Source organism: Cololabis saira, chromosome 15 (assembly GCF_033807715.1).
Source record: "Cololabis saira isolate AMF1-May2022 chromosome 15, fColSai1.1, whole genome shotgun sequence".
Taxonomy (NCBI): Eukaryota; Metazoa; Chordata; class Actinopteri; order Beloniformes; family Belonidae; genus Cololabis; species Cololabis saira.
The window spans coordinates 14,168,590-14,184,102 of record NC_084601.1 but is presented as its reverse complement, the minus strand read 5'-3'; the positions used below and the strand labels follow the sequence as shown (position 1 = coordinate 14,184,102).

Sequence of the window (15,513 nt, the reverse complement as noted above, 5' to 3'; positions counted from 1 at the left end):
AAATCAAACAGGAGTTATTCTCGCATCACCAGGACTAAAAAAGTAACGAGTTGCCATGGTCACATGATCATGGAGTATATCAAAGACCTCTGACAAGAGAGAGATAACAAATTTGTTGTTTGGATTGAGACATCAGTCACTTTAAAATCGACAGACGGTGAACAATAAAACCATGGGTTATCCACATGTTAAATCATTTTTATTTTAAAGTTGTAAATGACTGTAGGTAAAACACTAAGAAATAGAGGATCTGTCAAATTCCTGTCTGCAACTGTCTGTTTCAATCCATTCATGTGGATTAATTTTTGAAAGGTTTTTTTTAGAGGCTCTGAAATTGAAAACAAAACAAAAAAAAGGTTTGTATTGGTTTTATTGACTGGTTAGAGGGCGTTTTTAGAAAAAAAGCCTCAGGCTCAACTGGATTAAAGAAGGTGATCATGTTCCTCTGTAAAACCTCACTGCTCCCGCCTGCGCTTGTGCTCCACCTCTCCACCAAGTTTAATTTGATTCAACCGGGCAGTTATAATCTTGCTGACAGGACGCTGCTAAACACCACTGAAGGCACACCTCCGCCTCAGCTCTGGCTCTAATGAGGGGAAAAATAACTAACAGATTAGCGCTGGGTGGTATGATGTTATTGTAAGTAGTGTTATGTCCACAATTTGAATTTGCAAATGTAGAAAATAAATGATCACAAGGGGTTTGAAAGCCAGTCTGGAATAAATTAATCCAGATGACGCTCAAATTACAAGTCCGGTCCAGCAGCGCCGGCCAGATATTAAAGCTAATGAGCCAGTTCAGACAAAATCCTGTCCTACACTGACATTCTACGTTCTCCAGCAGCCAACCGTGACACGGCAGCATGTTGCCAAGCAACTGAGGTGAGGGGTGTTAAAGTGTGTGGGCTTAGGTCTTCAGTGAGGCTTAATGAGAGGAAGTAACCCGAGCATCACCCACACACAACTCTGTTTTCAAGCAAGTACATTAATGTGTTTAAAGGAGAAAAGATGGAGGAGACGGGTGTGGGATCATGTGTCCTAAGGAGTGTTGCTCAACCCATCATTTCCCAGCCTGAATGAAAAGGATGTCATACAGTTTAAAGAAGATATCCAAGACGGTACCATAACTCTCGACTCTGCGAGCCACACACTGCCGTAAGATGAAAAATGGTTGGTTTAAGGAAGATCCATACTGTTTAAAGTTCTGTAAGACGTGTTGCAGAGAGAGAAGGGTGGATCTTTATGACAACACAGGGTCCAGAGAAATGACAGATGCGAGTTTAAAAAAGTTTATCTGAGCTATAAACCGCTTATTTAACTTAAAGTTATTCGTCATTTTAAATTCCAATAAAATGAATATATTAACAAGAGTTGCGACTGCTGTTCAGTCTCAGCTACATATGTAATATATATTAACAATATATAGTCTTGAGGCATTATTAAATTCAATAACATTCAACGGTTGTTACATCAAATTCTTTAAATTACACACAAATCCCTCAAAAGACCACTGAGATAAGGAGGCACAGTATTAATTAAACAAGGCCCTTTTTCCCCATCCATAAATGTCTCTCCTGCAGTAGAGTTATTTAGCGACGAAGAAACCCCCGGCAACACGATAAGCAGGACAAATATCACGGCATGTGCTAATAAATAAGTAAACTAATAAATGAGTGCAGTTTCCAAGCTACACTGGAGTCTACACAAAATTAGGGGTTATTAGCCGCATCGTCATCAGTATAGTTCAGTGCTTTCTACAACACGCTGGTCTAAATATTTCCAAGCCACCTTTCGCCTACGGCTTCAGAAATGAACGGTCCCATTTGCATGTAAAGAACAGTCGGACAGACTAGGGGACTGATAAAGATGGAGTCTCTCCAATAATGAGGTGTTGATGTAAAATTAATAAGACCCCTTCACAATCAGGAATGACCTTCCTCCGTGCTCCATCTTCTCTTGAATTTTTAAAGCGCATAACTAAGAGGAAGGTTCGGGGGGCGGGGAAGGGGAAGGGGGAGGGGGAGGGGGGGGCTATGTGGCTGAACCATTTTCTTAGGCTTTATTTTTCAGGGCAACACACTCTGAAGTTTACTTTTGTCCACAAAGAAGCAAGCTGTAATTTCCAGTGACACAGTTCCACTTGATTAGTAAAGTCACAATACTGGGTCTTTGTAGAGAAACAGGATTTCAATATGCTGCAAAAGAGTAAATAATTCCGTTTAGAAAAAAATCATCACTCATCTTCCTGATCGGATTTTTACGGAAGCATGTTTATGTGAGGGCTTCCGCAGTAACATCAGAGTGGACAGGTTTGCGAGCTCTTGGCCACACGTGTCTGAAGGGAATTAAACTTTTGACAATCCAAAAGCAGATTGAATAACTGACTAAAAAAAAAAAAATCTACCCTAAGGAGTCAAGTTAAGAGGGGGAAAAAAGGGCTTGTCTCTAAATATGTACTGCAAACAGGCTTAAGATGCTTTCACTGAAGTGCGAGTGGGTGTTGTGTTGCCTCTTCATCCGAGTGTGTGTCTGCGCTGTGCCATCAATCATCCTCATCATACAGCTGAGACTGTAACGTCCTCCCCATCTGAGGTTCGGTGCGTCTATGAAAAATGTGTGCATCTTTAGTGAAAGTCAGAACACCCAAGCTTCCCGCAGCGTTGACAGGGAATCGATCAAACCCAAGTAAACCCTCAGATGCATGTGTAACTAGTGAAAAGTTTCATGCACACTATTATTCAGATCTATGATATGACTTCTAAAGGCAGCTGGGGCAAAAAAAGGCAAAAAAAACCAAAACATTAAGATAAAAAAAAAAAATGGGGTGGATCGTGCTGCATCTACTTTAACATGTGGCGGGAAAAGGAAAAAAAAAAGATATAACTGAAACAGAAACAGCCAAACGACCCTAAAGCTCTTGAGGAAAAAAGTAGTAACTCTTAGGACACCTTGTATCACCGGGACTGGAAAACATGCATAAACAGAGGGAAAACGGAGGGGAACAGATGACGCGGTCAGGACGAGGAGAGGTAGCGCAAAGGTAAGGCGTAAAGGACGGGCCGTTACTGACACGAGCACAGCTGGCGACGCCCCTGGCCAAAGCTGTGCTGTCAAGCGGCGATGCCAAACACAGGACTAAAAGGTCAAGGGGAGAAACACGGGAACAGTTGACACTTTTGGAGGGACCGAAAATACATAAATAAATAAAATAAAGCAACCCACATGAGGCTGTAATAACATTTCAAATACATCAACGGACTGTTTCACTGTGTCGGCTTAAGCCTGACAGAGACTCCAGGGGGGGGAGAAACACTCCCTCGCAGCTTATTTGTGACGAACTGACCAAATTATGGCATCCTGGGCATGTAAATAGGATTTACTCAAAGGGAGAGGTGTCTGAGGTGTGTGAGTGCTGATGCTGCTTTAGTGCGATTGTTCTGTGTTATGAGTAAGATTACTGTCCTGAACGCTGCACTTTTGTTCTCAATCACTTTCTCAATGTTCTCCTCAGGTCAGACGTTTCAGTGTAAGAGAAATGGCTTGTTCATGAATAAGTGTAATCTCATTTTACCACCACATTCATTCACGTTTTATCCAACCTTTTACTATACCTGCTTATTCCTTATTATCTAACTTCACAGGAAATAAATCAGTCTTCACACTCATCGCGTACACGTATTATTAATCTTTTTCTTACCCATCTATTGACAACAATGGAGACAAATTAAGGAAAAAGGACATCAGTCAACCAGCAAAGGGGCGTGTATTTACGTCTGCATCTCCTTACCGTGCACAGGTCCTTATACTGCATCTTTTGGAACTTGGTGTCAGCGTTGCCGGCACACAGCTCAACGTAGCCCAGCACCACTTGGAACACCGTGTTGTGGATGGCCTGGGTAAAATGCATGTGCAGCTGGTCCATCGCAGTCTGCAAAGAAAGTCCCACAGATTTATTTATGTTTTAATGAAAACTACCGTGTCAAGATGACACTGTCAGCGTTGATCTGTGGCAAGGCAACGAGCTAGAAAAATTGCAAATCAAACTTTACGGACACACATACTGACGTCTGATATTTTTTGAGTCTCTGCAGAGGCATTAGTAGTTATGCAATAAGATGCAGAGGAAATTATGGTCCAAGTGAAAATGGACTATTTTGCCTCTGCTGATTTACGGCATGCTGTGGAAAATACATTCAACGGAGCAAATGGGACGATAAATAAATGAAAAAGACTGGAAGAATCATATGTATGACATTTATGGTGCGGCTGCGCAGCCAGCGGCCTCGAGCTGTTTTATTTTTTTATTTTTTTTAATCTCATGTGATTTATTGTTTTAAACATTGAACCCCAAACTTGACTCTGAAAACCACGATGAACCTGATGTTATTTCGCAGAAAAACCAATCCTGGTCCAATCATAGTGTGGTCCATTATTCTTGTTCTCTGTCCTTTTTACAAACTCCTACAGGATTTTGCTTAAAATCCTGCAATTTTGAAAAGCTACTGATCAGCTTTGGCTATCCTGATGCTGGCGAGGAGAGAGAGAGATGGCAAAGAAAATTATCCCAAATAAACAGTGAAGCTGTTGCCATTATTTAACACAATTGACTGCTATGAACCGTCCTACCAGCCTCCCCCATGTCACCATTGGACCCTAAGAAATGAGGTCACCAGGAGCTTATAACCACAAAATGTTGCCCACAATTCATTCTGACTCTCCACCAGAAGATTCAAGTCATTTCTCGCCCTTACGTAAAGAATTCCGCCTAAACTTTCCTGAAAACATTCTGCAGCTCAGTAAGAAAAAGGAACAAATGATGCCTATTCAGCAACTAAACCTACAAAACATTATCACTCATGAAATCCAACAGCAAGCAAAGCAATTTTACTGCAGCTTTTTATGCCAAACAGGCAGGCTATTAGCTTATTGTAAAGTTTTTCATCTGGAAATGACAGTTCTCGGGAGGATCCAACATTATTAAACAAATCTAAATAAGTCTTTATCTCATACTGTCGCTAAAGTGAAGACTCAGATGGATGTAGAAAGGGTGTAACAAGCAAATCAAAACAAAAATCTGCACTTTAGTACACAACTCCTTTGGTTGTGTGTCTTAAAAGGCTCAATATATATAATAAAAACAACATAACCTTACTACAAAAGCCTCAATGATGCAGACTCATCTCCAGGATGTCCAGTGATGTCAGTAGGCATATGTATTAACTTCAGAACAGACCTAAATTGGAACATTAGGTTATGTGCAGGTTTCTTTAATTCAGCTCGTAAATAAAATCCAATTTCATATTCTGAATGGCCAAAGCTAGTAGAACATGTAAGACAATGTGATTGAAAGTTACAGTTGGTAAGTGTATTTTTGTATATTACATTATATGTTTGAATTACCACTTTTTTCTGGTAATATTACATAATTTAGATAATTGACAAACAAATCCATTCTTTTGGTGCCAACCTGCAGCTCACAATGAAGTTTCCGGCGCTCCCTAACAGGATTCAATCAGAGCCAGGGGGCGTGTTTACCAAATTTCAACATACAAGCAAATATTGAAAAACGGAGTCAGAGAGAGAGAAATTACTAAAAGATGCTATTTAAATAATGAAAGGGAGCGTCATTTGACAGAAACTTTAGTATTTTTATTGCATCTCTCACCTTTAAAGATTGTATGAATTCAAATTAAGGTCTTCAGAGGCCAAAAACAAAGGTCAGATGCAAACACGTTGTTTGTGATAGCATCATTTGCAGTTTTTACATTTTAAAACTATATCTTTTATATTTCCAAACAACTGTAATAGAGAGTATTTCTGTGGCTAGCGTCACTGTAACTGAATCATTAAGGAAGACTTGTGTGCTCCATTCATTCATGGGGGTTGAGCTACTCTTTTCATTCAAAAAAACTGACTGAGCCACCTCAGTTGAAGTCCCTAATTCAAGGAACAAAGTTTAATTTGGTAGATGACAGAAATCATAAGGATCAAAGCATTGCTGAGATATTTCCTGTCTTCCTGTTTGGCAGCTTCATCTGCATTTTCAGTCGGCTGGGACCAATGATTGTGTTTGACACGTAAAACTTAGTCATGATTCATGTCAATTCAGATATGAAAGGAGCATAATTGCAGACTATGAAATCTGTTTGACCATTTTATAAAATGCAAAGCCAGTCTGCCAGTCCCAGTCTGCTTCTTAACTGGACAAAAGTTTAGAGGCTTTAACTTCTTTACTTCTCTTCATTTTGAATTAGTTGTCAGAAACCTCCAAAAAAACAAAAAGAGTGCATTTTGCTCCAAAACTATTCCAGATAGACAGTCAAATTATATGATCTCTGCAGCGAGGGAGCAGTGTGAGAAGATCATCACATCCAACTGTGTTAGCTAGCCAAAGTACACATGCACGTAAAGCAGTCAATCCACTGACCTGTGTTTTGCCCAGGAGTGAGTAGGCCAGCTGGACCTTGGTGTAGTGCAAATCATCAAAGTGCTTACAAGTTCTGGAAAGGGCGACATCGAGCTGCTCCTGGAGCCAGAAATATACAGATGACACAGGAAAAAGGGAAGGAATAGTGATAAGAAAGAAAGAAAAAAAAAGGCAGAGAGGGATTATCGTTACTAAGACCAGGGATTAAGATACACATTAATGTGCAGATGTAAAGCCATCAGGTCAAGGGCAGTTAACTGGATGTGGGTGTGAGTGGATCTATGTGTGTGAGTCAAAGACAAAGAGTAGAAAGAAAGCCCCAGAAAGTGTGAGGAGTTTTTTAAGAAACTCGAAAGTAGTGGGATGTGTGACAGCCTTTGACAGGATAAGCTGAGCACCAAGAGTAAAGTGCTAACAAAGGCCAGCTCCTCTGATGTCTTGCATCAGCTGACATTTTCTAAAGCCCTGTGAGCAGAACTGCACCTGCGTATGACGCAAAAACGGCAGCTGACAAAACATGCCGCTCCACAGGAAACAATCTGTCATAAACTTTATTGCCTCAGTTGAAAGTGTATTAAATGATTAGATACACATTGAAAATTTTATATATATATATATATATATTTATTTTTTATATTTATGCATTCTTCAACGGAGCACAAATGGAGTATTAAGCACCTCACTGTGAACACAGTGTGCTAAAACTAATCTAGAAGACCTGACTTTCTACAGGTGTTTCCTTCATAATTAAGTGGACTTCTGCATTACTTCTTTATGAACTTATGGAGAAATGTAAACAAACAACCTTGCGAAGTGGCATGTGTGAATGCATGCACGACTCCTCGTCTACAGAAAAGACTCGAAGTAATAAATCTATTGGAGCTCGGCAACGGGGGCAGCAGTGCAGAGATAATTGCTTCTGCATTACCATTTATCACACACGAGCATCACAACACGACCAGAGATGACACAGATACAATTTACTGTGCTTGCACGCTCGTCTTAATGACTTTCTGATAGTGTCAATATCTGGCAGACCCAGGACGACATGGCAATCTATCAATCTGTCAAAACGAACTATGATTTGTCTCCTTCAGATGCAGATTTCAGGAAAAATACCATGGTAATAAGAAAATATTATACAATAATAATGCTTTCTAATAATGTAAGCACATACCTCTATTTGCTCCAGAGTGTCTTGTAGTTTTGAATTCAGCTCGCTGTGGATAAAAAAAATATTAAGGTTAAACGTGGAGTCAACTTTCAATAATCTTCACTTGAAAAAAAAAGAAAAATCATCTCTGATACTTCTTGTCCAACATGTTTTCTCAACATGATGTAAATAGCATCTCAAATGACTAATTTCCATCATTGTTGGCCTCTAAAGTGATACATTTATATTTCTGCAGCACATCAGCACCTTGAAACACGAGATCCTTGTTATCTTTATGAAAATGATTACTTTTTTCCTTCTGGTGAAAGAGGTGAGTCCATGACAGGTGGACCAGATCAAGTATAGTGGAATGTCATTCCCAGCTGCAGTGATGGGTCATTGCGCAGAGCTTAGGCCGTGAACTTGAGGAAATATGAATACAAGTGGATAAAATAGCTTCTCTCTGCACATTGAGTGAGCTTATCTCAAAGATTGTTGAAGACGTTCGCAAATATAAATTTGCAGTAAAAAAGGAGTTGATTGCGGTGATTCAGCTTTTAAAAGGGATGCCCTCATGTTTCATTCCTTTACAAGAGGAGTCATAACACCAAGCTGGGGATCTCCCAGCAAGAGCTGGTTAGTGCTCTGCTTCTATTCTATTCCTGTCTCTATTCAGCCCTGAAATGGATGAAGGCATTTAGGAGAACAGACGCCTGGATGAAAGTACTCTGATCATGTGTGCTTATTTGTGACTAATTATAATCCCTCTTACATCATCTGACTATGATGAAAAGAAAAGAAAAAAAATGGAAACCTGGATCATACAAAGAGATCTTATTCCACATCCTTCATTCCATCTTTCTGAAAATCAGTATGGGATCAGCACTCAAAAACATGTTAAAAAACATTATTATTTAAAGAAAGATTTATTGGTATGTGTCATATTGTGTACCTAACCTTCGAGCCCTTCCACTCGAGAAGCTTCTGCTGCAAAAGAAAGCAACATCTGGCCAACAGAGGTGTCAAAAATAAGAACTTGGCATTGGCAACCCTGGCACCCCATGCGTCAAAAGGTGGAGAGTGATGCGCATTTCTAGCTTGAAATGTTTGACATAAGGTTTAAATAATGTAATAATACAGTAAATAGCTGGTGTAGCCATATGCAGGGCACACTCAAGAAAGTTCCCCAAAATTGCTTATTAAACAATAATCATCATGTTGTTGCCAGGATCTTCACCTGTTCTTTCCCTGTAATTCTACACTTCTTTTCACTGCACATTCCTGTGCTTCCTCACTTGTCTGCGTCTGTATTTGTTTACTACTTTTAAAGCATGGAAGGTGCATTTTACTCCTCTGCAGCTAGCTCTCCGATATTCCACTGATTCATCAGCTGAGTCACAATACTATATCAACCCACACTTCCCACCTAGCCTTTGCAAGGTTGTTCCATCATCCACCATATCAGCACACCCAGACTTTTACTGTGTGTGTGTGTGCGCGTGTGTGTTTTTAAACTCCCTTTGCCAGCAGTATTTTCGTCTGTTAAAGATTCAGTCTGGCTCATCAGGCTGCATACTCAGCTTAACCTGACCATCTGCCTGCCTCTCCATATTTATCTACTGCACCTTCCCAGGTCCTCAGTCCTCCCGTTCACGCTCTACCACCAAAACAGGCTCCGTTTCCATGCCAGACCGGTCTCTGGTTCTTCCGCTGTTGATCCTGGAAGAACTTTTTAAACCTTTGAGTCTTTGAGCTGAGGTTGGATTGTAGGTAACCTCAAAATTATTATTAATTGTACAGTTTTCATTTGTTTATTTGCAAGTGTAATTCTATCCAGGACACCAGATACCCACGTATCCTTGATGCCTGCTCATATTTTCTTTTTTTCCCCCGCAACTGAAAAGTCAAGAAGTAGGAAAAGAAAAAGAGACCGCTTTCCAGATCCCAAGACATTAATTCAAAAATCCCTTGTGACTCCCCGATCCATTCATAATCATCCTCTGTTGCACCGTTTCCCTGCATCCGCCCCTGTTTGGCTCGGGGTCTTTTTCAGGTCAGCCTGCTCTTATGTTGTGCCTTGTGAGTCAAGAGTTGCCAAAGGGAGTGTGTGTCCTTAACAAATTGCTAATTAAGCATCTTGTCTTCGGCTGGGGATACAGGGCAAGGAGGAAGCAGCAGAGGAACTAAGAGGCGACTGCAGACGGTCCCACATGCAGTTTAGGTGGCAAAGTGGCAAGCTGATTACCTCATGGGTGTGGTTGAGTAGATATGAATGTGTCAAATAATTGGTTGCCAAATGTATAAATAAAACTAGAGGACTAAAGTTTAGCTGGAAGCTAAGTCAAGGTTGGTGAAGCAACAGGGGGACAGCAGACGAGCTCAATGATTAATGCCCTGCAGCCAAAAGCAACACAGATACGATAAGTTAAAAAACGAATGCAACTTTTGCCAAGCAGTTGAGAATCAGTGGCAGTCAGCTTATAATCACCATTTCTACCACATAACACCATAACATCCAGCGTGTGGGTTTGAAAGCAGTGAAAACACCAGAAATTCCCACCGCAATAAAAGACGGAAAGCCAGGATCCTCGCTGGACGCCGTGACTGGAAGCCAAAGAACCACACAAAGATGGCTCAACTACAGAGCGGCGAATAGATCAATGTCAGGTCCGAGCTACTGGGGAAATGCATTTGAATGTTAATAGACACGGCCCGAGAGAGTCCAAAGCAAAGGCTAAGACATCTGGCAGCCGGAATATGGAAATACACCAGAGGAGCTCAGCGGGCCGAGAAAATAAATGCCCTGTTCATCATATCAGAGCATTTCAGTGAATCCTAATGCAGCAGACATGAAGGTGAGTAGAGGAAAGAAAGGAAAGGAAAAAAAAAAAAAACACACAATGACTGCAATTTGGTTGAAATTAATGGGTAGTGAACGAGAACTTGGTGGCAACAGAACTCAAAGTGACCGACAGCAAGTGGCTTGAGAAAAGTGATTCTTCCCCGAGTTATATGATAGTCTTTAAATGATAATATCCCTCTTTGGATGCTTTTTGACTTTTAGCTTTTGAGAAATCCTCTACTGTTTAATTCAGCAAATTGAGATTTGGAGCATAATATCTTTAGCCCACACCTTCCCCTTAAATCATCCCTGACCTTTGAAAGAACACCACAGGAGGTCACGCAAGAGCCAATAACCGGGGAGAACCAGGTCACCTCCTCTCAGCCTATGCATCTCCTGTATAATGCACAATAGTTGCATATTCTTGTGCATCAGATGCAGCCGCTCCTAACATACTGGCACCCTTCCATGATCAGAAAGAATACATAAATAACTGATGAGGAGAAAAACTAATTAACAATCTGTTCCCGGTGGGGACCACAAGGACTGAAACAGAGCCACATGGAAATTAGGGAGTATTTTTTTAATATATATTTTTAAACTTATTTTCCAATTATCATTGAATATACGCGCCCTTAGGGCTTCGAGGTTAGTCCTTCCACATCGATTCGCTGACTGATTAAAAGGCTAACAAGTGACGTGCTTCAAAGGGTTTGGGGGATGCTCACATTTTGCCAGAACGCCATTTTTGCTGCAGTCATGTTAGCCACCGCTACGGGGGAAGAGGCGGGGAGCTCTGGGGCGAGGGAAGGGCTTCAAAGAGTAAAATATGCAAGGAGGGGACAAAAGCAGCAATTATGTAACTGGGGAAACAGGGAAGGTTATAGGGATGCAAAGAGTCAAGGAGGCGAAGTGGAGAAGACTCAAGGATGTAAAAAACTTTGGAGAAAGAGAAATGGGACACCAACTTTTTTTCAGATACATGTATATATTTAATTCATGTATTATTAATGGGTGCTACTTTTCTGGGCTGACTGAGTTTACAGGAGTTGTGGCAACAGATTAAGGCCACGTTTACACGTAGCCGGGTATTTACAAAAACGGATATTTTCCCCTCTACGTTTTCAAAAATATCCTCGTTTACACGGACCTGCATGAAAACGCTGTTAACGTCATGCCAGCCAATCAGAATCCTGGAAAAAACATCAACAAATGACACGTGTAACTTCCAGTTAAGGCTGATTTATGGTTCCGCGTTACACCAACGCAGAGCCTACGGCGTAAGGTACGCGGCGACGCACACCGTACGGCGCGCATCGCCGCGTACCCTACGCCGTAGGCTCTTCGTCGATTTAACGCAGGACCATAATTCAGGCTTTACTTCCAAGATGAACGAGTCTTTCGTTTGGAGTGACAGAGAAGTGGAGTTACTTTTAAGTGTGACTTTAGAATATAAAACAAGAAAACTACAAGAAAATATTGACGGTAGCCAAACTAATTGTAAACACAGGTCACACACATGACGCTGGTGAGTTTCTGGTGCATAATGTGACGTTCTGAAGCTTAAATCTCCGTTTTCCTCCGTTTTCCTCCGTTTTCCTCCGTTTTCCTCCGTTTTCCTCCGTTTTCCTCCGTTTTCCTCTGTTTAGACGCAAACGTGAAAACGGAGTTTTTGAAAATCTCCACTTTGGCCGGAGTTTTCAGAAATGATCGTTTTTGGGGGCTTTGAGCTGCGTTTTCGTGTAAACGAACGGCCAAAACGCATGAAAACGCCTCCGTTTTTGCTCCGTGTAAACGGGGCCTAACCGATACAGGCTCACAGTTGTCACTTTTCAAGATTTCTGCATGGTTCTCGCTCTTATATTTATATTTATTTGCCTTTAAGAATGTAGTCTGCTCAAGGCTTGTACACGGTCCTGGGGACTCACTCCGGAGGGGCTCTCACACACAAACTGGGGCCTGAAAAAGGGATAATCTGGTCAGCGGGCTGTCGCACCGTCACGTCGTTCATGTCCACAGCCCTCATGAAGGATCGCAGTCGTTCCAACGACTGCTATGAGGAAGGCCGATCTTGCCTTTCGGGCCATATTGGCATGCATTAACAAGTCTAACTGGAGACACGATCAGTTTCTGTGTTTCTGCAAGGGAAATCACTGGAGTGAACAGCTGAGCCTGAGAGCGCCACGATGGCTGCTGCTCACGCTCACGAACCACTGGCTCTCCAGCTATTACGTCTCCTCCCCCTGCACATACGGATTACCTTAATTAGAAGAAAAGGAGCTTTTGCTGCTGTAGAACGAAGGAAAAAAAGCTTTCACACGATTTGCATATCCAATATCCTCTATGTGAGCCCTACTCATCAGGGCAAGTCAAAATAAACACAAATACATATAAATAGCCTCAGCTGATGTATTAGAGTCACATTTTCAAATAAGATTCACGAGTTGAGATTCCACACATTTAACTGTCAGAAAGAAATGGGGTTCATTAATCAGTCTGATTGTTCTAAACATGGATACGGAGAGGCGTAAAAGGGTGAGACAGCAGGTACATCCTTGTGCACACATTCCCAGATGGACTGTCATTCCCTAAAGCGAACACTGCCTGTTTCTTGTGCTCACAGCTTCATGAATCGGATTATCATTTGCTGCTTTTTCAGCATTTGTGCACACGCTCGATATCAGAGAGGATGTTTTATAAATGAGACCCCAATAGAGTTGGATTCATAACAGAATGGGGGTACATCTTCTGCTTCATGCTGACTTGACTCATATCAACATCAGCAAAAACTCTCAGCCCGACAAAAAAATAATTATTATTTTAGCTAATTTCTTCTTGTAGATGCAAACTTAATATCTCACAGACTCACTGTTACTCCTCAATATGCTAATAAAGTAAGCTGGCATCCTTTTATGTGACAGAGTCTTAAACTTTAGCAGCTTGTGAAAATCCAATTAAACCCTAAAAATAATTACAGAGGGAAACGGCTGAAATAAGTTTGCTGAACCTAATAAGGCATCCAGCATAATGAAAAGAACCGGGGCTACAAATGAACCGAAACCAATATTCATCAGTGGCCTACCACAGAAGTGTAGCACGATCACAAACAGAAGATGTCCAAATACAACCCCCCACACCCCGAATCCATTTATACACACTTATTCCCATGTGGGGTAACAGCAAACTGCCTGAGGCCATCCCAGCTCTCGAAGAGCAGAGAGTACAACAAGTTAACATTTATCCAGGTGCCAAAAGAACCTGCGCTGTAACTAAAAAGAAGCAAGAAGGCACCACGGCTCTGAATAAATGGTCAAGTTGCAGCCTGCACACCATTTGTGTGTTGGACAGCATGAACATCCACGATGGACAATGTAACGCCGAGGTCCTTTGGTCGTCTTGAACATGCTTCTGAAACATGGTTAATAACAAGTTAAGGCAGAAACTGTACTAGACTACAGCATGTTTGGCCTGAATTTAACAAAATGATTATTTTAAGAGCAACTGAAAGACATGAACTAGAAGGTTTCCTCTGCAGAAATGTAAATAACACCTTAATATACGTCTCTGTCTCAACAAGACCGAGATGGACAGATGTCATCCACCCACAGGTGTGCTTCTTTTTGTGATAACAGACACATTTCTGCACTGACAAACTCACCAACAAACATGAGCCCAAAGCAACAATTACCTTCAAGCTGATTCGCAAAAAAGTTCATTTACTTCTGATTAAACGAATCAATGTCAGGTAACTCTCTCTCTTAATGTCACAGGAGTTTTAAAACGTGTGCCTTTGGTGAAGTTACAGACACGGGGAAGAAACCATTTCATGATCGTCAGAGAAGCAGAAATGAGCAGAGGCAGAGACGTGGTCCATTTAAGTTACCACGTAGCCTATTCAAAGGTCATGACAAACACACACTGTCAAGGGTGTGGCTTTTCCTTGTCAGCATGTGGAAGCACAGGACCAGTGTATAGTCTCACTGACGGAGAAGAGACGGCAGTTCTATGTTGCTGCTTCAGCATCCACAGTGAAATCAGTTCTCCACACTGAAATAGTCAGTGTACTCCATACTCTGTTAAATTGTTTACTCCACTGACAACACTTTACATTGACACTTTACACTGTATATTTACACTTTACACCGTCACTTTACACTGTATATTTTATTTAAACCACAGTCACTCTATTGTACATTTATTCTGACATTCTTATATTTATATATTTTTGTGTACATTTTTTCTTTGCACATTTCTTGTACATATGAGACATGCCCCACTTATCTGTTTATTTTATTTTATTTTTATTTTTTATTATCCTATTTGATACCTTCAACGTTTTGCTGCTCAGTTGCCTTGAAATTGCCCCTCGGGGATAAATAAAGTTTTTCTGAATCTGAATCTGAATAGCATTGCTGTGGACATGCATATCCATTAGGAATACATTAATGGATCAATTACCAAAAAATAGGGCATTGATCATACCCAGTTTGACAATCCATGTTTGTGGAATCCTAATTAACATCATTGCAAACATCTGTATGAGTCAAAGTTGCTTAAAAAAAGTTAAATCTGCTTTTTTTTTTAGGGAAATCACAAAAACAATGACTGTAGAGTCACTACGTCATTTTAGTCTGAACATTGTTTGCTTTTATTTCGTGCATTGTCTTTTCTGTTTGCATATTAATAAACATTTATGCTAAAATCTAAAAAGCATATCGACCTTGCCTGCACCTCTCGTCTATTCTGGACTCACAAACACACTCAAACTTTGTGGCAAGATATGCATCAATAAATGTGGATGTCATCGAAACTTTTATCACACTGCTGTACAAACAGATAAACAGTTCAAATTAAACTAACAGTGGAGGGTTTTTACTGCACCAGAATGAGGACCTTGTGCATAATATCCACCCACTGATCGGCATTTCACAACCGTCACTCAAGTGGCATCGTTACGAAAAGATTTCCATCGTTGTGCGCTGACTGAATTTTAATCACTGTTGATTTAAATATATGTTTTTGCATGTGCTTCAATATAACTTGATATATAAACGCAATGACAGTCCTTCATTGCAACAACATCTTCAAGCAG

The 15,513-nt window shown here is 40.8% G+C and overlaps 1 protein-coding gene across 2 annotated transcripts in view; it reads right to left on the bottom strand.

Moving 5' to 3' along the window:
* Window positions 1-15,513, bottom strand: part of vps50 (VPS50 EARP/GARPII complex subunit) — a 95,610-nt gene that overhangs the window by 51,655 nt on the left and 28,442 nt on the right. For both annotated transcript variants that reach the window (XM_061742672.1, XM_061742673.1), the window contains exons 10-12: window positions 7,604-7,646; window positions 6,427-6,525; window positions 3,787-3,927 (exon numbers count right to left, since the gene is read on the bottom strand). In XM_061742672.1, coding sequence (XP_061598656.1) covers window positions 3,787-3,927; window positions 6,427-6,525; window positions 7,604-7,646 — 283 coding nt within the window. The remainder of the gene's footprint in view (window positions 1-3,786; window positions 3,928-6,426; window positions 6,526-7,603; window positions 7,647-15,513) is intronic.